A 26,998-nucleotide genomic window follows, 5' to 3' on the forward strand; every position below is an offset into this window, starting at 1 on the left:
CGGCTGACACCTAGAGGGTAAAGATCTTGTTAAGTAGGGATGTCATTTAGTGTAGTGTAGGGACAGACTAACCTTAATTTTTCTTTTCTGTAATGACTTTGAGGTTGCAACTTGTATCCATTTTAGCAACCCTGATGGTTTTCGAGCTTGTACTTATTATTCTGTTTTTCAGACTCAGATTATGCAAAAAGTTCATGTTCATAGTGATACCGATTTATCTTCTTAATCTCATTTTGAGAAGTTTGTATCTTCAGTTATCTTTGACTTTATATTAAATCTTTAAAACTTAATTTTGGTCAGTGGTCATTTAGAGTGGTGTAAGTTCTTAAATTGATTGTTTACTGCGAGATTACCTTTTACTCAAGACAGGTACCAACGATTCAGTCGACAGGAAATGGGATTTGGTAAGATAATTAGTAACCAGTAATCCCGCGTTAGCAGTTGGTAGCAGAGTGAGGATGGTTATCTTCTTGAGGAAGGTAATCTAGAGAGGTTAGTTTACCCCAAGGCCCGAGACGTCGAGAGACGAGCAGCGGAAGAATCGTGTGCCGAAAGGTGCAGACGGTGCGAGAAAAGCAGCAGTATCGGAGAGTGAGTATAAAAAGGGTCATGCGTGAACAGATTGCGGTGTTTTGTGTTGTATTTGTATTGTAATGTCTTGCGGAGTTGAATGCCTGTAGTGTGAAAGAGAGAAGGTTGTGAGCGCGCGCAACCTGGTAAACTGGTAACCTGGTAAACGGGTGAACTGGTGAAATCTTAAGTTCAGGCCAGAGCTTAAGTGGTTTTGGGTGTATCGAACATCCAGGGTAGTTGTCGACCATAGTACGGAGGTCACGAGGTACCATTGACCGCCGTGGATCCAAGATAGGGGGAGTGTAAGAGTGAGTGTATGAGTAACGGACGCTGGTCGAAAGTTACTGCGTGTGAGTAACCTATCGGAGAAGGCGATTGTCTGGAAGTAAACGGAAAGACATTTCGCCAAGTTAGGGTGACAACTACAGAAAGACTGTGGGCGTACAGTCAAAGAAAGGTGATCGCTTGGACGGAAGTAATCATTTTTCAGAGTATGAATGGGATGCGTGCATGACCGAGGAGACGAGCTGAGAAAGGAGGGGAACTGCTGCGAAGGGGGACGGGTGACGTCGGCTAGAGCCGCGCTCTGATTTGATATTTGATATTTATGGTTTTTTTGTAAAGCGCTACTATCGCTCCGGGAGGAGCATCTTGGCGCTGTGCCCACAGCAGATCTACTTAGGTAACATGGATCGGATCAGATGGCTGCGAGAACTGAGGAGTCAGATTGAGAGTAGATCCACGTCTTCAGGGTTTTCCTGAAAAGGCTTTCTGAGGGGGCATGCCTAAGATGAGGGGGAAGGCGATTCCATGCCCTAACAGCAAGGAATGAAAAGGTCTTTCCACCTTTTGTTTTTAATTTGATACGAGGTTCAGAGATGAAATTAGCGCCTGATGACCTCAAGCAACGCGTTGGAGTATAATGCTGAAAGCGCTTAATCAGGTAAGCTGGGCCCATGCACTTGTTAGCTTTAAAAACAGTAATTAAAAGCTTGAACAAGATTCTCTTATGGAGGGGCAGCCAATGAAGTGCGTTGAGGGCTGCAGTGGCCGAGGACCTCCGGGGGAGTTTTAGGACGAGTCTAGCGGCTGCATGTTGGACGGTCTGTAGTTTTTTTAGTGAGGACTTCTTGATGCCTGCGAGGAGACCGTTGCAATAATCCAACCGGGATAGGATAAGTGCAACCGCAACCGATTTCCTGGCTGAGATGGGCAAGAAATTAAAAAATTTCTTTAATTGCCTGATTAAACTGAAACAGCGTCCTGCAGTGATGCGCACATGTTCATCGAAGCTGAGGGAAGCATCGAATTGAACTCCCAGGTTGCGAGCTGACACAACCGCACTAGGTGGTGCTTCAGAATTTTGGGGCCACCACTCTTTAGGGAAAAAGAGTGTGCCTTTACCGAGAGGTATTATTTCGGTTTTGGCGCTGTTGCACTTCAGGTGATTCAAGTTGAGCCAGGAAAAGACTTCTGAGAGGCAATTTTGGAGTCTGATGGTAGCGTCCGGGATTCTTTTGTCGATGGTGACGACAAGTTGAGTGTCGTCAGCATAGGACGTCACTAGAATCCCATGTGACTCAATCAACGTAAGGAGGGGGGCCATGTATACATTGAAAAAAAGAGGGCTTAAGATGGAGCCCTGAGGGACACCTGAGATGATGGGGCATTCACCAGAAAGGTAGGGGCCTAAGGAAACCGTTTGAGAGCGATTGGACAAAAATGAAATTATCCAAGCGAGCGCGGAACCCGAGACACCAATCCCACGCATCCTGCTAATAAGGATCGCATGAGAAATGGTGTCGAAGGCCGCGGTAAGGTCGAGCAAGATGAGGACAGCTTGCCTGCCCTCATCTTGCAAGAACTTGATGGTGTCGGATAACTCAATCAGAGCGGTTTCTGTGGAATGGCCGGGGCGGAAACCAGATTGCTGTGGGTGCAAAATATGTCGATTTTCCACAAAGTGTTTTAGTTCCTCATGAACCAATTGCTCGGTGATTGAGCGGTTGGTGTGACGTTAGCTAGAGCCGCGCTCTGGTTGGGCGGCTAGAGTGACGTCGGAGGAAAGCCGCGTACGGATAGGCCAGTTAGTGAGAACGGCGCTGAGATTGGTGGAATATCATCAGGAAGTAAACAAACGCGGAGAAAAGAGAAATCATGAAGTGTTTTAAGTGTTTGAAAGGGATTTTTAAACATAAACGAAGTGAACATTATTACGGGGAAGAGGCTCCCCCAGAGGGTACGCCAGCTCATTATATGGCAACGAATGTGGGGCTGCATACGATATTGTGGATTGGGGCTTGGAATAAGCTTACGGAAGGAAATGAGGAAATGCAGTTCCCGAAGTATGGAACGTTTAAGTTAGAGGTGTTACATCGGCTAAAAGCAACCATGTCCTCATCGAAACCCTCACCTAGACCAACACAGTTTGAGGCTCTTAATGCATGGATTAAGGCTGCACACGACCGAAATTTGAACAGGCGTCAACAAAGGCTGACGCGATCGGTAAGGGCAGTGCGAGATTCCAAATGGGATGAGGAGGAAAAGCGTTGGAGGGTACAGACTATTGAGGTGGAGAAGATGTATCCGATGAGGGAGGTGTCAGGAGGAGGAAACCTCATGGAAGAAGACGAGGAAAGCGAGTCGGAGGACAATCTGATAAACAGATTGTTAATGGATAGACCACCTCCGAGAGTGGGATTGATAGAAGATAGAGGGCTCGCAAGGGAAGATGGGAATGAGATAGAGGGATATACACCACTCCCTATATCGGAATGGACACCTAACAAAGGCGGAGAAACACCTCCAAACAACACTGTACAGAGTGTAGTGGGAAGGTTTGTGGTGCAGAAAACGCCAACCACAGAAAGGGTTGAGTCTGTGGGATTGCCAGACGCTCTTCAAGTGCCTGTTACCATAGGACCCATAGTTTCGATCTATAATTCTGAGAGAGATAGAGGGGAACAACAAAGGCAATTGGATAGGGAAAGGATTGAGATGGAAAGGAGGAATAATGTGACGAATGCATGGAAACAATTACCAGGTTCGGTAACGTGGAACACCCCATTAGACACAACTGTCGGTCCCAATTCAGAACAGGGAGGTCCGAGAGGACCAATGGATCTAAGGGGACCGCGGCCAAGATCTTTTTCAGAGTTAAGAGCTGATTTGAGGGAATGGGACGGGTCCATAGTATCTCCGAGTAACAGGACAAGAACGGAACCAGAGTGGGAAAGCAGGGGAAACGGGACAGTATCTCATTGTGGGGCCAGCGAGAGTAGTCAGAGCCGGGAAGGCCAAAGTCAAGAGAATAGAGGGGATGCATGTCCTACAAATCAGAGAGAACAGCCGGAACAAAATACTAAGATTGTAGAATGTGAGGAAATGTCCCGTCTCTGGGGGAACGGAGGAGATGAGGCGGTACGGGCTTTTCAGAATAGGTTTAGGTGCCTTCATCATACACTTGGGGAAGACGTTCAACATTGGAGAAAGGAGAACAGCGATAGGTCCCGCCACGCCTCGAATAATCAGGAATCACAGGGAAGTAGGGAAGAAAGAGGGAGTAATAGAACCTCTTACCCTCTATCCCGTGAAACTAGCCAGGATGGAGAGAGAGAGGCTGGGAGGCATGAAGGAGTGTTTCACCACCCACCCCGAGAAGATGGAAAGGCATGGGACTTAGAGAGATGGGAACAGGGGAGGACTCCCTATAATTCACCAATACCTAAACGTAGATCTCGGAGCTGGGATGGGAGAGATGCGGATGGAGGAGCTAAATTGAGTGTCTTGAAAGCTGAAATAAAGGCAAAAAGGCTTGATGTTACCAGTTTAAAATCAGATGTTGATGAGATAATAGATGGAACATTGCCTTTGGAAAGGATAGAATTGTATGAACAGGATGAGTTATTGTTCATGGCAAAGGATATTACTAGGAAAGCTAGAGCGTTTCATGAAAAACTGACTGATTTGGCAGACAAGTATGCCGTGGATTTGTCTAGGACAAGGGCATTGCAGAGCAACCACAGATTACAGTACGCAGACCAAGATCTAGATGAGAAGAGAACTACTGGATTAAAAACACACATAAGAGAGTTGGTAACAGGGATAAGAGTGTGGAGAGAACTGGATAAATGGGAAGAAAGGTGGTCGAAAAAGGGCACAGTTAGGCGAAGTACAAATGTGATGACCCCTGAGGGAAGGGTAATGCAGATGGAGGCATTCCCTTTGCGAGAAATATCAAATGGAAATTATGTACATGTGCCCTGGAGTAGAGGAGACTTAGCTGCATTTACCAACTCATTTCCGAAGTTGCGGGACAATCCAGTCGAATGGTATAAGCAGGTAGAGAGGTTCGTTAAAATCTCGAAAGTACTGTGGATAGATTTGAACACGTTGTTTGACATCGTGGTCCCATCTGATCTATGGACCCCTTGTAAGACTAGTGTCGAATGGCCAAATGCTGAACCATTGAGGGATGCTCGAACAAATGGACCATCTGAGATTGTCATGCGAAAGTATGAAAGGGTAATAGCATGGCTGAAAGATAAGGTACCACCACAGGATATAGATTGGGTAAAAATAGACCGAACAAGGCAGGAACCCAAGGAGACAGTTCACGAGTTTTATGAAAGATTGTTGAAAACATTCAAGCAATACAGTGGACTAGATGTAATGGATCCCAAAGATATAGGGCAGTTTGTGTCAAAGTTTGTCTTGGGGTTGAGACCTGATATTTGTTTGATGATACAGCAACATTTAATCTGTTGGCAGAACAAACCACTAGATGAGATTTTACGATATGCGAGGTACTGCAGTGACGAGATAGATTCTAAAGCCAAGAATCTAAAGGAGAAATTGATGGTGGTGCAAATGCAGTCCGCTGGGAAGGGTGGCCAGCAGAAGCAGGGGATGGGACGAAAACCAAATGGTCAGAACAAAGATAATGAAGAAGGGCAGAGACCTAGGATAGACTTTGCCACTTTAAAGAAAACGACAAAGTGTCATCTGTGTCATCAGGTGGGGCATTGGCGACGCGAGTGTCCCTTTAACCCTGAAAACAGAGAGCTAGAAGTAGAAGAGCAGGTCCAAGAAGACCCAGTGCAAAAAGTGACAGTCCCAAGCAGTAAGGTGGCCAAAGGGGGGACTTCGGCTCCACGGGCCCAATTCCCACAGCCACCGAAGATAGCAGCTGGAGGAAAGGTCTTTAAACAAATGCCTCTGTTTATCGAGGAAGAAAAATGTTATTACATTGATCCATTGACAGGACAACGGGTGAGCAGTGAAGAAGACTGTACCCTCGGGGCAGTTCTAGAAGTGGATCAGAGAGGGCCATTTGTTGAGGCAGAAGTGGCAGGGTGTCCCACTACGTTCTTAGTGGACACTGGGGCTACTCGTTCGACTCTGAGATCAGCGGTAGTTCCAGACTTGCCAATGTCAGGGGAAACAATTCAAGTGGTAGGAGTCGCAAATAAAAGAATGACTAGTCCCTTGACAGAACCAGTGTCTGTGAAAATTGGAAACCACATGAACGAACATCAGTTTGTGGTTTGTGACTCGAGTCCGGTATGTCTGTTAGGTAGGGATTTGTTATGCAAATTGAATTGCACCATATACTGCACCCCACAAGGAGTGGAGGTACAGACTACCGACGATGATGCTACCTTTAAGGTGGCCAATTCAAAATTCTGTGTAGAACTATATCCTACTCTGACTGTAGAAGATCTTCCACAAGACTTAAGAGATGCAGTGGCGTCAGAGGTGTGGGATTTCACAGGAGAAGATATAGGATTGATTAAAGGGGTAGAACCGGTAAAAATTCTGGTAAAGCCAAATGTTGAGTTTCCAAGAACGCCTCAATACAAATTGTCCCAGGAAACGATTGCGGGAATAAAGCCTGTGATCGAGTCAATGATACAGCAGGGAATACTGAAGGAAATCGTGGGCAGTCCTTGTAACTCCCCGATTATGGGTTTGCAGAAACCTAGCGGGAAGTTTAGGATAGTTCAGGATTTACGAAAAATTAACAACATAGTCGTTTCATGTTGTCCCGTGGTACCGAATCCATCAGTAATATTGTTTCAAATACCATGTCAAGCAGAATGGTTCACAGTGATAGATCTTTGTCAGGCTTTCTTTTCAATCCCATTGGATGAAGAGAGCAGGTACCTTTTTGCGTTTAAAATGGAAGATCGCGTTTTAACATGGTGTCGAATCCCACAAGGATTCACAGACAGCCCATCCATCTTTAATCAGTTGTTGAAAAAGAATCTTGAGAATCTAGTACTGCCACAGAACTCGGTTCTGGTACAGTACATAGATGACCTACTTGTTGCGTCAGAAACAGAGGAAGCTTGTAAAGTAGATTCAATTGCCTTACTGAATCATTTAGCTGAAAATGGACATAAGGTATCTCCGAGCAAGTTACAGTATTGTCTGACAGAAGTACAGTATCTAGGGCACAGGTTAGAAAAAGGGAAACGTAAGGTGTCCCCAGAGAGGATTGAGGCGATAATGAAAATGAATGCGCCTACAACACAGAGAGAAGTTAGAATGTTCTTAGGAATGGTGGGTTACTGCCGACAGTGGATAGTTAACTTTTCACTGAAAGCAAAGCCCTTACAGAAACTGACGCACAAGGAGGTGAGTGATCCGGTACCATGGGATGAAGAATGTCTGGTGGCGTTTTTACAGCTGAGAGACGATTTATGTCGTGCTCCGGCTCTGGGAATGCCAGATTACGAAAAGTCATTTTCACTCTATTGCTGTGAGAGAGAGGGATGTGCTTTGTCAGTCTTGGCACAGACCCACGGTAATGCCCGTAGACCAGTTGCATATTTTTCGGCTACATTAGATCCAGTAGCCGCAGCGTTGCCCGGATGTCTCAAATCCGTTGCCGCAACGGGTGTCAGCATTGAAAGGAGCGAAAGTATTGTAATGGGACATCCAGTGGTGGTGTATGTACCGCATTCAGTTGAATTGTTAATGACCAGGACGAAGACGCAGCATCTGACCAATAGCAGGCTCACGCGTTATGAGCAAGTTATACTTGCCGCAGAAAACGTGACTCTCAGGAGATGCTCTGTCTTGAATCCTGCTACTTTGATGCCATTACCTTCGGTAATAGAAGGCGAAGGATGTGAAGACCACGATTGCCTTGATGTGACTGAACTATGCACGAAACCCAGACCAGATATAGTGGATGAGCCATTGTCTGACCCCGATGAAATTTACTTTGTTGATGGCTCATGTTTAAGAGACGATACTGGTCGGTTGAGAGCAGCTTATGCTGTTTGTACCATTACTGGAGTTGTGGAAGCCGCTTGCCTGGAAGGAGTACATTCCGCACAGGTAGCAGAGATTATTGCCCTAACTCGTGCCTGCATAGCAGGAAATGGAAAGAGAGTCACCATCTACACGGACAGCCAATATGGTTTCGGTGTGGTTCATGATTTCGGGCAGTTGTGGTCTCAGAGGGGTTACATGACCTCCTCTGGTTCGCCCATTCGAAATGGAGAATTTGTGCGATTGCTGATAGAAGCATTACAAGGTCCTGTTGACATTGCAGTAGTGAAGTGTGTAGCTCATACTAAGAATACAGATTTTGTGTCACAAGGTAATAGATATGCTGATGAAGTCGCACGCTATTGTGCGGAACAAAGTTATTCTTTCTCAAAGGTGGAAATAGAAGGTGCAGAAGAAAAGACTGAATTAAGTATGATGTTAGAAACTGTAGACACTTGGGAGGATTTAAGGATAATGCAGGAGAACGCACCTGAAACAGAGAAAAAGGCATGGGAAATAGCAGGCTGTGTGCGAAGTGAAATGGATTTTTGGGTTTCAGCAGATGGGAGAGCTGTGTTACCTGAAGAATTAGCTAATCCCATGGCGAGAGAAATACATGGTCCAGTACATCTAGGAAGGGATGCTATGATGAGAGTTTTTAGGCAGACTTGGTATTGCCCGAAATTCAGAATAGCAGCAGAATCAGTATGTAAGCGATGTGTTACCTGCCAACAACTGAACGTAGGCAAACGAACACCAGTCACACTGAGTCACATTGGGAGGTCGGGGGGGCCTTTCAATAGAATGCAACTAGATTTCATTGAAATGCCAAGAGTCAATCGCCTTAGGTATGTGTTGGTGATTGTATGCGTATTTTCCAGATGGGTTGAAGCGTACCCTACACGTAGGTGCGATACACTCACAGTGGCTAAATTGTTGCTCAGGGAGTTGATACCGCGCTTCGGGGTGCCTGCCTCTTTGGAATCGGACAGAGGAAAACATTTTAACAGCGAAATAGTGAAGATGTTGTGCTCCACACTGAATATCGATCAAAAGCTGCATTGTAGTTATCGACCAGAAGCTTCAGGAATTGTGGAACAAGTGAATGGCACTTTGAAGAATAGATTGGCTAAAGTAGTGGCATCCACATCCTTGAGTTGGCCAGATGCTCTTCCATTGGTGCTCATGAGCATGCGCAGCACACCTGATAGGAGGACAGGTCTCTCTCCCCACGAGATCCTGATGGGGAGGGCCATGAGACTTCCTACAGTTCCAACTACTGCTCTATTGAATATTACAGATGATCTGATCTTGGATTATTGTAAAGGACTGTCTGACGCCATCCATTCTGTGTCCCTTCAGGTGCATGCGGCTGAAGTTCCAGCAGCGAGGAACCTGTGTCATGACCTGAACCCAGGGGACTGGGTCTTGGTTAAAAAGCACGTCCGGAAGAACTGCCTAGATGTTCGCTGGCGTGGGCCCTTTCAGGTAATCCTGATCACGAACACCGCGGTGAAGTGCGGGGGGCTGCCAAATTGGATCCATGCATCCCATACTAGAAGAGTTCCAGCACCTCTAGAAGGAACAGCTCCCATCCCAGACGAAAGCCCGGAAGTGGAAGAAGAGTCGCAAGAAGGGATTGAGGCAGCTGAGGAGGTGTCGGAAGAAGTTGGGAACGCATCGGATTCAGAAGAAGAGCGAAGGCAGGACGGCAGTGAGACAGAAGACGCAACTGAAGGAGAGAGCAGAAGTGAATACGACTCAGACTCAGATCCGTATCGGAGCGATCAAGAACCAAGTGGGAGGACAAGGAATAGGAGAATAAGGCTTGGAGCTGCCACTTGGCCAACAAGGAGAAGAAGGCTAAGTTTGAGGTCGGCCCAGGAAGAAACGCTTACTCCTATATCCGAAGACTCAGATCCAGAAGAAGATATCCAGGATCAAGCCGAGGAGGGTCTTAGAAGATCAAGAAGGGTGCGAGTGCCTAGCAGAAGATACTCTACTCCCGACTGGACCTACCTTGTTGCAGATGTCTGGGAGACACAGAACAGGGAGGATCAGGGAAGTGGAACTGATCAGAACTGACCCGATCATCACAGTGCAAATAAAGTTTCTACTGCCAGGAGCGGAGACCGAAAGGTTGCTGACACTCAACATCGTTCATCCTGCTCTCCTGAGTGGAATAAGAAAGTTGATTTTAGAAACAGTTGAGTTTCCAGTTTGCTGTTCACGATATCCAATATTGGAGGGAACTCTTCTTCGTTTGGAAATGCTTGAGCGAGTAGTAGAAATGTTAGGAGCACTTATTGTTGTGGACTAATATCATATTGCGAATGGCTTTAAGGGGGTGCAGATCTGGAAAGGTGAAGAAAGTGATCTTGATTAGAACGAACCCCTTTGTAATTGTGGATATAGAACTGATAGTACCAGGATTGGAAATTGAAAAAACGCTAACTCTCAATTTCGTCCGTCCACTTGTCTTGAGCGAAATAAGGAGAATAATCCTAGAAAAGGTTGACTTTCCATGTTGTGGTACGAACTGTCCAGAACCTGAGGGAATGATACTTCGGATGGACGTTTATGAAGAAGTAGTGTCACTCCTTGAGTCATACATAACTTCAGACGAAAATAAGACTTTTGAAAAGAAATTGTAAATTGTTGCAAGATAACCTAGCGCCGAGTGGAAGAAGAAAAAAAAAATGGCAGGGGTTTCCTTTTAGCGGATGGAGAAGGGCTAGGGTTGTCTATTTTACTGGACTTTGAATTGTTTTGCGGAAATAAATTGTCAAGCTTCCAAGTGTTCCAAGAAAGACATTGCAAGAGAGAAAGACTTTGTTTGAAAAGAAGAGGAAGTGAATGCTGGAAGATAGTCGAAAACTACACTGTTTGAGAACATGGAGGCTGGCAACCCGAACCGCAGGGCAAAATGTATAGCTGTTACATTTTTAGGAGTAGTGGTTTCTCTTATAATTTTAGTGGTAACTGTTTCATTCCTAGCGGGACACGAAGGGGATGGAACCACCGTTAAGGAGGATAAGGGAGTGTCAACACCGAGAACTACCATTATTAAGGAGAAGGGAAACATCAATGAGAAAGACAAAGCGTTGTTAGATGCAGAAGTAAAAAGGTTACACATGGATGAGTCACAGGGGAATTACAAGTCAAATGCTTATGCTAAGTTGCTTTATGAATATGTTGATGCCATGGAGGTAAAGGATTGCTATGTCTGTATGCAATTACCAATTTCGGTGGAGGAGGGTATCAAATACCATCATCTCCCGTTGACATATGGGATAACGTGCAGTTTATTGTTAAGTATGTTTTATGGACGAGACGGATTTGAGTATTACTTCTCGAATTTCGACTCGACATTGCCAGAGGTTCCGAATTTCAAGCATTTGAACAAATGGGACTACTACAAAAGCGAAGACAGGTTACACAAATGGTTTATTCCATGGAGAACGTTAGATACTTCACATGCTCGAATCAACAATCTGACTTGTCAAATATCAGAAGTTGAGAAAAAGTTTATAGCTCAGGTAGATACTAGATACAGGAGGCAGAAGATATTGAAGGCATCAGGACAAGGGGAAACAGATTGGACCAAGGAGGAAAGGGCACAACAACGAAAAGGTAGTATTGGTCCAATTGCTTTGGATAAGGAGAAACGGGGGAAACTGTGCATTCACAGGAGTTACTCCTATTATGAAAACGTTTATGTAGGACAAGTAAATTGTGAACATGCCTTTCAATTGGAGTACTACTCTAAGAACTTCATGAAAGGGATGCAAGCAATACCAAATGTATATTTTGTATGTGGAAGATATGCCTATGTGAAGTTACCAGATAATTGGTACGGATCATGCTATCTGGCTGTTGTCTTCCCTAAAATATATCATGTTGAGAATTTAGACACGCCTAAGAAAGAAATATCAACTAGATGGAAGCGAGGGCTGGGTGCAGCAGAAGTAGTTGGAGATGTAATAGGTGCTGCATTCCCTTTCTTAGGATTGATAATGAATGACATTAAGATCAGGAGGTTAGCTACAGTCGTAGATAGACTGTCTGCCAGTACTGCAAGATCCTTGATGCTGATAGAGGGGGAGATGCAATCGATTAGGGCAATGGTTCTTCAGAACCGACTTGCTTTAGATGTTCTGTTAGCAAAGGAGGGAGGAGTCTGTAGGGCCTTGAAGGTACAGGAATGCTGTACTTACATTCCAGACAATTCAAAGCCTCTAGAGAAGTATATACAAAACATCACTGCCATACACTACGAAATTGAGGACCTGGCAAAGGTAAATGTGTGGGAAAAAGTAGGCCATGGAATGGGTAAAGTTGGAAGTTGGTTTGCCAACTTAGGAAAGGGTATCGTTTGGTACATATTGAAACCCATCATCATAATTGTGATTTGTGTAATCACTTTGTGGGGATTGGTGCGTTTGTATCAATGGTATAGAGCAAATAGGTTACAGAGAGCTATGAAGAAACAGGAAGAAGAGTTGACAGCGATGCAGGACACTCAATATAAGAGTCTGAAAGCATTAGAGAGTATGAAAAGAAGTGGTACTGCCCTGTCTTCACTTTAAAGGTTCTACATTTTTAGTGTCTTGGTGATGATGACCCCTGAAGGTCATCAAAGGGGGGACTGAGAGAGCACAAGTTTGAAAAAATGTATAAGTACGCCATATTTACAAGCACGTAGTTAGTTTAAACATGTTTGCACACGAGTGTTTTATATTCAATAGCGAAATGTATAGAATGTTAAGTAGAGTAACCATAATTATAACGGTGTGAGATTAAATGTAGAAATGTTGGAGTATATGTGAAAACCTCATGGTTCTCTCATGTTAAAAGAGTCATGTCCGAATTAAATGTAACTTTGGATTCCAGTATTTTGTGTAGGCCTTAGGGCAATTCACAGCAAACCTGAACGAGCTGCTAAAATAATGTGAGATAAAGTTGACATGGTTCTTTCAAAATGTACTATTGAACTTAGGGTTAAAAGTATATGCTTTATAGATGTGTTATTTTAGAAACGTATGCTAGTTAAGAATGTTTGCTGTTTAAATCAAGTTAACGTTTTAAGAGTGCAGGAACCTGCTGCATGTAAATCAAGTAGGCCAGAACAGATAATGTCATGTAGTTTAAATCGTCATGTGCTCGTTAGAGGAGAGGTCGTGAGGTGTCCAGTATGGAGCTCTGAGAGTGTTTTATGGCCTAAGATATGGTGAAGTCTGGAATTTGAGGCCCACTGCAGGACGAGCTGTATGCAGGTGCGAGGGTCCTAATCAGCTCGAATGAAAGGGACTTTGTTCAGTGGCGCCTTGCGCAGGCCTGTAGGAGTTTCCAGGAATTTCAGGGGGTATCAGCGCACGGAAGAAGGAGCCTGGGAACCAAGGTCAACTATAACGAGGGTCTTCAAGAGTACCATCATGGAGTTTACCGCGCAAAGATGTACCACGTGAGGGGCGTCCCAAGGGGCGTTTCTATTGAAAATGTGATTTGGTATTAGGGAAAGGGACCCGGGAGGAGAGCAGAGCAGATGATTTTGGGAGCCTAAGGAAGCGGATGGGTAGGCAGATAGGCTGATCAGGAGAGACCCATTATCAGAGAAGAGACAAAGAGAAGTGCGTGATCTTCTTAGGAAATCACCACGGCTGACACCTAGAGGGTAAAGATCTTGTTAAGTAGGGATGTCATTTAGTGTAGTGTAGGGACAGACTAACCTTAATTTTTCTTTTCTGTAATGACTTTGAGGTTGCAACTTGTATCCATTTTAGCAACCCTGATGGTTTTCGAGCTTGTACTTATTATTCTGTTTTTCAGACTCAGATTATGCAAAAAGTTCATGTTCATAGTGATACCGATTTATCTTCTTAATCTCATTTTGAGAAGTTTGTATCTTCAGTTATCTTTGACTTTATATTAAATCTTTAAAACTTAATTTTGGTCAGTGGTCATTTAGAGTGGTGTAAGTTCTTAAATTGATTGTTTACTGCGAGATTACCTTTTACTCAAGACAGGTACCAACGATTCAGTCGACAGGAAATGGGATTTGGTAAGATAATTAGTAACCAGTAATCCCGCGTTAGCAGAAGTTTACCCAGATATTAAAAGAATGTTGAGCGTAATCATTTCACCTTGTTGTATATTTTGTCATTTCGTCCTGTCATTTTGTCACTGTATAGATTACTCTAAATACAACGTGTAATTTATTTATTTATTTTGTCAATTTGTAGGGCGCAACAGCTACCCAAGAAGGGTTTCCCGGCGCCTAGACACAGCTAGAAGCGAAGAGACAGAAACGGAGGGAACATTGAGGGATTATTGTTCGAACAACCAGGTCTTTACAAGCTTTCTGAAGCTATGGTAGTTATCTTCCTTCCGAATGCTTGGAGGAAGCGTGTTCCACAGGGAGGGTCCAAGATAGGCAAAAGATCTGCCCCCTGATCTTACACGTTTGAACCTTGGTATGCAGAACCGTGCTGCTGTCTGGGACCGGAGGTTTCTCTTAGGTGTGTAAAGGCAAGCAAGGGATTGGAGGTATTTTGGGGCTCCTCCTGTTTTTATTTTGAACATGTAGTTCAAGGCCTTGAAGCGAACTCTGTTCTCAATCCTGAGCCAGTGAAGGTCTCGGCGATGGTTCGAGACACCAGCGTTCCTAGGAATCTTACACAGGAGTCTGACCGCAGCGTTTTGCGCCACTTGTAGTCGTCCAAAGACAGATTTATTTGCGCCTAAATATAGGATGTTGCCGTAGTCAAGCCTTGATGTGATAAGGGCATTGACTACGGTCTTCTGAGTTGACATAGGCAACATCCATAGGATTTTTCTCAACCATCTGGTTATGGTGAGACACACTCCAGTAACTTTGCTGGCCTGCTTATCCATGGATAAGGCGTTGTCTAGTACAAAACCCAGATTTCGAGCATGGGACACCGGGGTAGGAAGAATACCCATCTGTTCTGGCCAATGCGCGGGGTTCCAGAGATCTTTGTCTTTTCCCAAAATCAGAATTTCCGTCTTGTCCCCGTTCAGTTTTAACTGGTTTGCTGTCATCCAGTTCAGTATTTTTAGTAATCCTTCCTTGAGTAGTGACGGGGAGTGGGGACAAGAATTAGACAAGGAAAAAATGATTTGGGTGTCGTCAGCGTAGTTCATGAGTGTGAGCCCTAGCTTCTCAACAAGTTCTACCAATGGTTTGAGATAGATATTAAAAAACAGAGGGCTCAGAATGGACCCCTGTGGCACTCCATGAGCTGCGGGTAAGGTGTCTGATTCGGCCTGTTCTGATGCGATCTGAAAGGTTCTGTTTGCCAGAAAGGATTTGATCCATTCCAGAGCCTTTCCTCTTATGCCATTTGTGTGTAATTCTCTAAGGAGCGTTTCGTGGGAGATGGTGTCGAACGCCGCGCTTAGATCCAGCAGCACAAGTGCTACCGTTTGGCCTTGGTCAAGACGTTGTCGGATATTTTCAGTGACACCTAACAGGGCGGTCTCCGTCGAGAAACCAGCCCTGAAACCAGATTGCGAAGGGTGGAGTAGGAGGTTTTCTTCTGCAAAAGTGGCTAGCGTGGAGTGTACGTGTCTCTCGAGGCACTTAGAAAAAGCAGGAAGCAGAGATATAGGCCTATAGTTGGCCAGTATTTCTGGGTTAGCATTAGGCTTTTTCAAGAGGGGTGTCACCATGGCGTGCTTCCATAAGGCCGGGACAGTGGCGAGGTCGAGGGACAAGTTTAAGAGGTTGGCAATGATATTCAGGGACTGGTCATCCAATTGTTTTATAATTTTAATAGGGATGGGGTCCCTAGGGGAACCGGATTTGACAGTTTTTAGGATTCCTTTGAGATTCTCTAATGAGAGATTCGGCCAGGCTTCCAGCAGGTTGTTGTCAACAGTAGTGGGTTGAGGTAGGCTGGGGTTAGACAGAGGGGGAGGATCATCATTAGATATTTTAGTATTGATGTCTGAGATAATTTTGTCGATTTTCTCAGTAAAGAAGAACCACACTCTCCCTGCCACATTAAATTTATCAACACATACATTTACTCAGAAAACGTTAAAAAAAGATAGTCCATGTGGCATCATCTGCTGTACTTTTTTAATGTAGTTATGCTTGGGTGCTCTTAGGTGTGTACCCCACTCGTGTTGGCCATACCCAAGAGTGTGGTACGAACTACGTAATTTGTATGCATATAATAAGTAAAAAAATTAACTTTGGTTCATCCAACTGTTTGCGAAGTAGATGGTTTGCCAGGCAAACACTGAATCAGCATGAATAATTCCTGAAAGTTTCAAACTGCAGCCAGCCTGGCCACTGAACTGGCAGAAAGCAAGGCCATCTTCAATGCAATCAATTCCAGTAGCTACTACTGTTGCAAGTGTTGGAGCTTAGCCTACAATAGGCCTTGAATTTTTCCAAGCTATATACTGAAATTCCAGGTACCATAATGCGGTTTCATGTCTGGCCAATGCAGTGCTTAATGTTTAAAAAAAACAAGTGCCAGAGCTCTGGTCAGGAGGCCGCTGCAGTTTGCACCACACATTGCCCCTGTCAGTGCTGCCAATGATAGTAAGAACACAACTACTAACCATCACAATCCTACAAGTGTGACAATTCGACTAGTACGGGCCCCCAAAGCTATATGAATGGGTTGAGCGGCAGGTAATAGTAATTTTTAACGTATACTGAATTAATGTATACTTGACTGTTGTTGTGGTCATCTAAGACAGCGCCACCTTGTTGCACACTTCCACAAGTGCCGGTGTTCACAATTAAGTGCCGGTGCTGAGCACCAGAAACCACTGGCTCAAACTAAGCACTGGGCCAAAGGTGACATGCTGACATCATCTGCCGTCCGTAAAAAGGGCGAAAGATTGACTTCAAACTTTACAATAGACAGTGACTGCTCTTCCATAGCGGTAATAACCCCGCTTTTTGAGGTCGACCAAAGGGGTTCAAGCAGTGCTTAATTTGTAAAATAATAAGTGCTAGTTACCAAAGCTCTGTTCAGAAGCCCAGGTCCGGCGCTACTAAATGTCAGTGTGCAGAATAACAAGGCTGCGTTTTCTTTAATCCACCTCAGGTCTCTTTATTCCAATGCCAGATAATCTTCCCCCTTTATTTCACTCCTGCTGGTCTCTGCTTTTCTCCCTTTCTCTTCCTCCATTTTCCTCTTTGAGGTTTTTTTTCTCTCTTGCTCTTGGGAAATGTCTGACAGGGTCGGACTGGCCTAAAGGCCAATCAGGCAGTGCCCGCTGGGCTGATATTACAGATCAGTGTGTGTGCAGTTCTTTTTTAGCAGTTTGTGGATCTGTTTTATGGCCAGGACATTTTTTCCTGTTGATTTCACTGATATTGCACCAATCATAACCTGCAGCACACACACAAGCACACAGTTTTCCTTGCCTTGCAAAATTACCAAACAGCATACCTTTACAAGTGCAAAACTGGACTGATTTGCAAACGTGGGCCACTTGTTTAGCTATCTTATTCACTAACAGGGGCCAGTTTTCATTTGGTGCCCAGGCCTATTTTTTTTGCCCAGTCCGACCCTGATATCCTAGGAGGAAAAATACGTGCGGGTCTCCAAAAATTAATGCCGGTCAGTGGAGTCGCGAGGGCGAGGCCCCCGCTCCATCAGCTCAAGCAAGGGCCGGAGAGCTCCAACTGAGATCTCTAGCCTCGTGACATGCAAAAAGGACGGGGGAGAACCGAACCGTTTCTATGAACTGACAAGCAGAACAAGAACATTCAGAGGGCCCTTTACGGTTTATTTTATGTGTGGAGACTGCAGCTGACCACACTCTCCCTGCCACATTACATGCCACTTGTCATGCCATTTGTCAAATGTTATCTCTCTGGTTGGCATAAATATACAGTTACTGTCGCCAAACTGCATCCCATCACATGCAAGGTTAAATTACATGGAAATGTTAATTTTTCTTCTTCCACGATTTTGCAGGTGAAGTTGAATGCAGAAGAGAATTAAAATATGCCCAGCAGATTATTGAACTTTTCTCTGCAAGTCTGTTACCTAAAAGCAAGATCGTTTTTGAATACTCGAATTCCCCAAAACGATGCTGCGTTGAATGATGGAAGATATGTGTCTTCAAAGATCATCGTAATTACCCACATTAGTTTGTTACAGATATGTAACAAATAATTAATTTCCTATGCACTGCCTGCTGCATTTCAAACTTGAGCAAGCATTGGCAATGCCAATAGGTTTGGTTTATGAATGTACTATCAAGCCAGTCCTAAATCTAAAAATCCATGTACGTTAAATACTGCACTCCTCCCATCTGTGCTCAGTGGTGGCTCCTCCGCTATGGATAAGGAGCGTTGCCCCACTGCTTTCTCACAGTGCGAGAAGCAAAAACATAAAATGGCAATTACTTTTTATTACCGTTTTATGTTTCTTTCGCGGGCGGGCAGGTGGGTGTGGTTGATCTGCTTACAGGGCAGGAGAGGAGTGGTTTGCCCACACCTGAGTGTGCAAAGACTGTTTGGTCGGCCCTCTCGGGTCGCCCAAACCAGTCATGGGCACTTTCCCCTTCTTCATCCAGGCTGCTTTGCAACCTACATGGAGAACATGCCCACCTCTTTAGACCCTAGCTGAGGGCCATGTCACGGCGCTCAGACAAATCACATTATGATTGGCTTAGGGGAGGGAGCCTGGCTGCCTGCTTCCTGTTCCAGTGGGAGGCAGGAGAGCAGGAGCAGAGAAGACGCGGACCCGGCCTAAAGGTATGTTTTTTTTTTACTATGAGCCCCGTATGCTTTTTTTTATTATGACCCTCACATGATCCCCTCGCCCCGCGTTACCTCCCTCCCCTGCAACCCCTGCACAGCCCCATCACCCGCAAGCCATACTCGCCGCATCTGTCTGTGCTGCTGTCAGAGAAAAACACCATAAATTATCTAGTGCATGTTAATAGTATTTATTCCTATAGCATGTGTTTGCCCTTGAATGTTCAAGCTCAAACATCTTGTGGAAGGCAATTTCTGCCCAATCAAAACATGTAATCTTCGCTCCCAACATGTCGGTGGAGCCCAAGCCCCTCTCCTGGAAATTCTCACATAATTCTCCTGCGACAGCTGCACTGTTAAAGCAGACCCTAGAAGCAGAAAGAATACGGTAGTGGATGATTGCAAACAAGATGAATATTCAGTGGAATCTAAGTAAACTACTGAGCTGTCCTAATTGGAATAGATTGAAGTTATAGGCATCATTATTTTCTCGTAAGGTCCCCACGAAAAACTTGGTGGAAGTTCAGTCTCAGTAAGTAGACTTTGATGTATTTTTCTTTAGCACTTCTAGAGAACTTACTGGTAAATCAGAACTTTTTTGGTAAATTCTTCAGTAATTCTACTGTACAAAATGCATTCCCTAGAACTCCCCTAAGGAGATTTCGGCTTGTACACATTGTATGTCCACTCACAGGCTCAAAATGGGGAGTATTTTTTTTTGCTGGCTACTACTTGATGCTGGTGGCCCCCACCCACAACCACCAGCATCAAATTAAGCTGTGGGTCCAAGCAATATTCTTGTCTAAGTTCAACTACTTTTCTTTCCAAAAATTCCAGCTTAATCTTGAATTGATTGTGTATGCAGTATCATTCCAACTAATTTAGCGTATACTGCCAACCCAAGAAACGTCATCACAGAAAATGGCATTATTTGAATGCCGCTCAGCCATGGATGTTCACCAAGTGCTGGTGAAATACACCCGCAAGGGTTTTCGAGGTGCCTGTTGCCAGCGAATCATGGATGTTTTTCAGATGCTGAATAAAAAACTGATAGGTGCTAGTCAGGCACTCATGTGTGCTCTTTGCGTGTCTCATGAAAAGCACTAAATGCCTCATAGATTGAGAGGATGGTATGGGCGTGATCTGAGGTGAATGATGTGCTCATATTTTTTTAATTAATCAATACCAGTTCCCCTTCTTTTTGTTAGAAGGAAAACTGTCCCGCTGACCTTAATATCGAGAGGTGAGATGCCGTGGCTGAAAGGGAAGGGGGTCTCACCTATTGAGGAGCTGAGGGAAGTTCAGAGAGTTTAAGAAGAAACATCCCTTCTCATCAGGATGTCTGTTCTCTGAAAAAATGTATATGTGTGCAATTGGTTAATTAGCAAATGTAAAGGCTGCTTGGTCCTAGAGCACTGATCAAGAACTTGTGACCATTCACTGCTCCTGTTTGTGGAGGTACTTTTTTACTTGTGTTTATGTTCTCCATATGAGTGATTGTGTTTTCACTAGCTAATCCACACCAATGTACACCACTCCAACTACTCCAGTCTACCCAAACTACCCCACTCCAATCTACTAGGGGCGGCGGTCACGGATCGGGCGGGGGTGGGAGGTGAGAGTAAAGGGGTTTAAAAAAGAAAAGAAAAACACATACCTGATCACATAGTCTCTCCTCCATCCCTCCTCCACTGTCTCTCCCCTGGGGCCAGAACAGGAAGCACCCAGGCTCCTCTGAGCCAATCGCAATGCTGCAATGCAGCATTGTGATCAGTCTGAGCAGCGTGGTTCGACACTCAGCCGGGGAATGGGAGCCTGGGCATGTTCTCCGCGCAGGCTGTAATGCAGCCTGCGTGGAGAACATGCAAAGTGTGCATGACTTTTTGACCGGCCCAAATCGGATAATAATCATCAGAGCAGCCTCGCCCGCCCACAAACATGCTTCAGCAGGAAAATCATAAAATGATAATAACCTCGAGTTATTATTACTTTTTTGTTTTCTTTATTTCACTGGTGCAAAGCAGTGGGGTGTCGCTCCTCTGCCTTAGCGGAGGAGCTGCCACTGCAATCTACCCCAGTCTGCACCAATCTACCCCACTCCAATCTACCTGACCCCAAAATACCCCACCCAACCTACTCCAATCCACCCCACTCCAATCTGTCCAAATCAGCCCCACTCTAATCTACTCCATTCCAATTTACCCCAATCTACCACACCCAAATCGACCCCACACCAATATACCCCACACCAATCTACCCGACCCCAATATACCCCACCCAACCTACCTCAATCCACCTGACTCCGATCTGCCCCAATCAACCCCAGTCCAATCTACTTCACTCCACTATACCCCACTTCAATGTATCCTACTCTAGTATACCCCACCAAACCTACCCCAATCTACCCGACTTCAATTTACCCCACCCAATCTAACCCACTCCAGTTTTCCCCATCTACCACACTCCGATGAACCTCATTCCAATGTACCCCACTCTACCACACCCAAATCTACTCCACTTCAATCAACTAGACTCCAGTCTACCCCAGTCTACCCCACTCCAACTGCTACAGTGTACTCAACCTACCACACTCCAATCGACCCCACTCCAGTCTACCTTAACCTACCCCAATTCAATCTACCCCAATCTGTCCCATTCCAATCTTCCTCAATCTATCCCACTCTAATCGACCCCATCCCGATCTACCCAACCTACCCCAATTTACCCCACTCCAATCTACCCCAGTCTACCTCAACGTCAATCTACCTCACATAACCAAGCCCAATCTACCCCACTGCAAACTACCCAACTACAATGTATACCAACCTACCCCACTGCAATACACCACATTCCAATTTACCACACGCTACACCACTCCAATCTACTCCACAATAGACGGACCCAATCTACGCAAGTCCAATTTTCCCCAATATACCCCACACTAATCCACCCTAATCGACCCACTCCAAACTACTCCCTTCTACCCCACTCCAGCTACTCCAATCTACCTCAACCTACCTGACTCCATTCTACCCCACCCAAATCTACACTGCCTAACCTACTCTTTCTACCACACTCTGTCTGCTCACTTCAATATTCCCTGCATCAGTGTACCACAATTTGCCTCAATCTACCCCACTCCAATGGGCCCCAATCTACCCCATCTCAATCTACCCAACCCAATCTCCCTCACCCCAGTCTGCCCACCACAATCTACTCCAACCCAGTATTTCCTAATCCCATTCTTCCCTAATTTACCCCACAACAATCTTTTTCACCCCAATCTACACCACCCCAACCTACCCTACCACAATCACCCACTCCATCCTACCACACTCCCAAATCTCATTCTACCAAACCCCATTCATTTTAGCCAGGCTGAACAGCAGCCACACTGGTGTACAACATGGCAAAACAACATTGCCAAAGCCAATAGCTCTCACATTTGCGGAACCTATTGTCTCTGCCAGTGCTTGTTTTTAAAATATGTCTTCCCTTATTGGATTCTTATCTGGGCAGGTCCGCGCCCATTCCCCTTTGACGTCTCTCTGCTGGGTAATGCCCTTCCTTCCCTTTCGTACAAATCCCTTTGATGCCTGTCTTTCTGCTTTCAGAATTGGAAACCCATACGTTTCTCACTAGCATCTTACCTCAACTATAGGTTTCCAATTCGAATTTGTCATGAAAGCAGTCACTGCTTCCTAAATTGCATGCGTGGGAGTATTAGGATTTGCAATAAAGTGAAATAACATCCCATGTTCTAGGCATGACACTCCTGTCCCAGATAGTTAAGTAAAGTTATGCCCTAATGGCAATTAAAAAAGCCATGGTAGGTGAAGAGAAAAGATGGCTTTTATCATACCGGAGTCTTTTTGTGTGTCTACTATGTTTGTGTGTATGCTTGGTTTTGTAAGAGAAAAGTGAAAGAAAGAGAGAGAGAATCAAGACACTCTCAGGAGGTATTTTAAAGAAAATGTGTGGCACTGTGTTTGTACATGTCTGCTCTGCGACAACGATTCATAAATAAAGTAACAGGGAGGGTTGGTGGGTGGGTGGGTGAGTAGGTAGATGAGTGAGTGGATGGATGAGTGAGCAAGGGTAGATGTATAGATGGATGGATGAATAGATGGATGGATGAGTGAAAGCATGCATGGGTGAAAGGGCGGATGATTGGATAAAAGGGCAGATGATGGGTGGATAAGTGAAAGATTCGATGGATAAATGAAAGGTAGGGAAGATGGATGAAAGGGTGGATGATGGATGAGTGAAAGGAGGGGTTGAGTGAAAGGGTGGAGGGAATAAACGAGTGAAAGGGTTGATGGATGGATGAGCGAAAGAATTGATTGATGAGGGAAAGGGTGGATAAAGAGATGGATGAGTGAAAGGATGAATGGATAGGTTTGGAAATGGATGGATGGATGGATATGTTTAGATATGAAGGATGGATAGGCGGAACAGTGAAAAACTGAATGATTGATGAAAGACTGAAGAGACAATAGAATGTAAAGGTTGCATGGTGGACATCAGCAGGTAAATGGTAGGACGAAAGGATGAATGGATAGATTGATGTAAGAGACAAGAGATATCTTCTGCGGAGGGTCATGATGAGTTGCTTCATTTGCTTGGTGCCATAAGAGCTTTGGTGCGACCTGGGGGTATTTTCAGTTTCTTCCTACTTGCGTGCTCAAAAAGATATAGGGGCCTATTAGGATGGCGGACGGACCTGCGTCCATCCGCCACCCCTGAGGTGGAGGGACCGTCCGCAGGGGCAGCGGTGGTCCCTCCGGTGGAATTAGGATGTGACCGCCACCCTGGTGGTCACATCCCGTATCTTTAACCTTGCGGCGGGTGCTGCTTCAAGCAGCACCCGCTGCAAGGTTAAAAATGCATGTTTTACATTTACTTGCACAAAGCGGCAGGCACCACGCAACGGGCCCCCAAACACCAAAGACCACATGCTTTTCCACGGTGGAAAAGCCGCCGCGGAAAAGCATGTTTTCTGCCCCATCCTAATATGGCTGGCGGTGTCTGATAGACACCGTCACCATATTAGAGCTTTTCCGCCACGGTCGGAAGGCGATGACCCCCCAGCCATCCTAAACTGGCGGGGGGGTATTTGTGGGCACCGCAGCAGTGAATCCGCATCCTCCGGGCCGGCGGTGGCTTCCGCCGGCCCGGAGGATGCGGATTCACCGCAATCCTAATCGGCCCCATAGTATTGTGCCAAACAGCAATTAACAGTATTACTTTAAGAAGGTGCAACTGTTGCAAAGAAAGGAAATGTTAACATATTATCGCATTTCTCTTTCATTTTGTGTAACGAGTTAACCTGCTTTGTTTATATAAACATATTTCTCAAGTGTTTTGTGTGCGCTGCAACTAATAAAGAAGTTAAGTATCATGGCTTGCCCTTACCCCCCCCCCCCCCTAGATCCCCCCCCCCCCCTACACAACACCTCTAGCTCATTTTAATGAGAACCTGCCCTTATTTGTTCCCATTTACAGCCCTGCCCTGCACCCCTGCTCGCTGTTACCTGGCTCCGGGGCGGTTGGAGGTGCCGGTGTCCAGGGGTACCCCGATGAAAGCTGCATCCAAGCCCTTCGGTGACGCCTGGAAGGGCAGCTTCAGCATGGTGCAGATCCCCGCAGGGCGGGCCACGGTCTCCGCACTCGGGGGCACATTGAGGGGAGTGCCCGAGGCGGTGCGATAGGGGGCAAGAGGCCGGAGCCCCCTTGGGCTCAGGAGACCCGGTCTGTCAGCGGAGGAGAGCGCAGCCCGAGGCCCGGGCTCCCCTGCCGCAGGCGCTGCTCCTCTGCCCGGACACCTGCTGGAGAAGAGGGCCCCCGACACCCTCAGAGTGCAGCTGGGGGGTCTGAGCAGAGAGCCGAGCCGAGCCATGCCGGTGCGTGCCATGCTGAGCGGCCTCTTGCTCTTTGGCCGAAGCTCAAAATAGCACTGTCCGGTGACGGTGAGGCCTCTCAGCGCGCGGCTCCACCCCCTGCCGTGCCTCCCCGGTGCACGGTACCTTGCCTCCCTCTTCTATCCACCTCCTTACTCTGCCTGCGCCCCTGTGTTCAACCATTAACTCCCCTTTGCGCTCTCAGCACCCACCTTTCCACAACTTCTCTAACATGAGCACCCCCCTCACTGTCGCCTCAATTGCAGTCCTCTGCACTGCTCCACTCATGCACTGCCTCACTCCCACACTACCACCCCCACCCTGGCTATCCTCCCACATCATTCAGTGGCATTTACCCCGCTACACACTCTCAACCTTTGCGCAGCCCGCCCACAACCCAAAGCTCACATCTCTGCCCTCTAATGAACTACACAGGTGTTCAGTGGGCAAGCACGGTAGTGCGCGAGAACGTTTCTGGAGCGCGCCCATCCCTTACTGCCTTAAATGCGGGACTGGGAATCAAACGTCGACAGACAAACCTGTAAACCAGCCAATGACGCAGGAGAAACTCAGGTTCTTCAAGGGTGAGGGGGTTACACAGAGCCCTGTGGTCTGGCTCGGCTCTCACAGCTAAAGCACGAGCTGAGTCATCAAAAGATATAAATCAGGCAACAAACCGCCATGAAAAATATTATAAAGGACTTTAAAATGAAAAAAAAAAAATTCAAGGTTTTTGAGTACGTCAGTTAAATAGATACGATTATATTACGGAATGGTGCGACATTTGTTGAAATTTGTATTTTTTTAAACATCAGGCATTCAAGAATGTCCCAATGCTCCGATTATGTTACCACTATGACTTAAAAATGTGTCAGTTTGCCACGGTCTCTATTTATAAATCTATATTGTTATTCAATGTGAAGCAATATTATTTTATATCAGCGGCATATAAATGAGGTTTTTGTAAAGCGCTTTTCCTGAATTGTGCTTTCAGTGTGGATGGGTAAGAAAAATTATACATAGTGAAGTAAGGCGATGCGCTGTGGATCACACAATGTGTTCAAGAGGGAACAGTGGAATTGATTCCAGGAGTGCATGTTGTGCAGTTCTGAGACTGCAGGTGTTGGGACAGAAAAGTCACTTGCATGGTGATAAATATGTAGCCCTGCCCTGAGTGCCCCAGCTACAGTGATATCTGGATCCTTGGTGACGATTTTTGGTCATGAGTGAACATGGATCATGCATGAGAGCTATGACTTAGGTATGTTTCATGCACTGTGGCCTGCTTAGATGAGGAGGGGCATCCAAAAAGCTACCTTCAAATGGTTTGCTTTCACCAGGAGTTAAGTAGCATCAACGCAATGACAGCAGCATACTGTGTTTTTACTGATCAGAAAATTGAACAGGGCTTTTTGTCTCTGTCACATGAATGGTGCCTTCTGACCCTCTCTAGGGAAGTCCCTCTACTTTGTGCTTAACTCACCCTTGGCCTGCATTGCATTGTATGCAGCCTTGGGATGTGTGTGCCTGTGGAAAGGTATTGTGCGTTAGAAAATGGTGTGCATGGCTGTATGTGCACGCTGGAATACATGTGTGCCTGTAGAAAGACCAGTCAGAGAAAGATCCCTGGGTGCGCACTAGTGTATGGATTAACTATGTTTCCATACCCTTTCTATCTAAGCATTCATACACTATTACTCCAACATGGACAGACAAGCCGATAGTGATAATGGTAAAAGGTTGATTTCCACACTAAACTTGAACGTTCACAGTCTCTTTATTAAAAAACATAAAGGCAAATCTTCACAAAACGACGAATTAAAATTTCAAAGAACACTCTTTGAACATATACAGCATGAAAACTAATATTAATAACAGTTCATTACATACATAAGGCAAGCATAACTCAATTTGTTGAATTAATACATAAGGAAAGAGAAAACATTAAATACAGATATGACCTACAGATACACAATTAAATCATAACAATACCCCCTACATAACATGGCCTCTAGATTCACTCGCCACTCTTATTTCTAGATCCAATGGTCTTCCCTAGTGTACAATTTGTCCTTTGTCTATATGTATATCTTAAAAGTTTAATTTTTTTTTTCCATGAACGGGCATATGTCCACATTACTCTGCTGGTGAACTGGATATGTTCTTCTCAAGCCGGAGATCGCGTTTCTGCCTCGTTCTTCTTCCCGTCTACCGAGGCAGAAACGCGATCTCCGGCTTGAGAAGAACATATCCAGTTCACCAGCAGAGTAATGCGGACATATGCCCGTTCATGGAAAAAAAATTAAAAACTTTTAAGATATACATATAGACAAAGGAGAAGAGTGGAACTTTCTACATATATCTACAAGGAAGTGAAGAGGCTTCCTTTACTTCAGCAGTAAACCAGTGAAGAGCATTAGGAGGACCTTGACCCTCAACAACAGGCCATGAATTGAGGTGGCAGCTCAAACAACCACTGATTGGGGTG

The 26,998-nt window shown here is 45.4% G+C and overlaps 1 protein-coding gene across 1 annotated transcript in view; it reads right to left on the minus strand.

The window, feature by feature from the left end:
- AGMAT (agmatinase (putative)) overlaps positions 1–25,016 on the minus strand; it is a 131,097-nt gene extending 106,081 nt beyond the window's left edge. The window contains exon 1 of the mRNA XM_078642998.1: positions 24,145–25,016. Coding sequence (XP_078499124.1) covers positions 24,145–24,524 — 380 coding nt within the window. The 5' untranslated portion in view covers positions 24,525–25,016. The remainder of the gene's footprint in view (positions 1–24,144) is intronic.
- Positions 25,017–26,998: the final 1,982 nt, after the last annotated feature.

Source organism: Lissotriton helveticus, chromosome 5_1, assembly GCF_964261635.1.
Source record: "Lissotriton helveticus chromosome 5_1, aLisHel1.1, whole genome shotgun sequence".
NCBI lineage: Eukaryota > Metazoa > Chordata > Amphibia > Caudata > Salamandridae > Lissotriton > Lissotriton helveticus.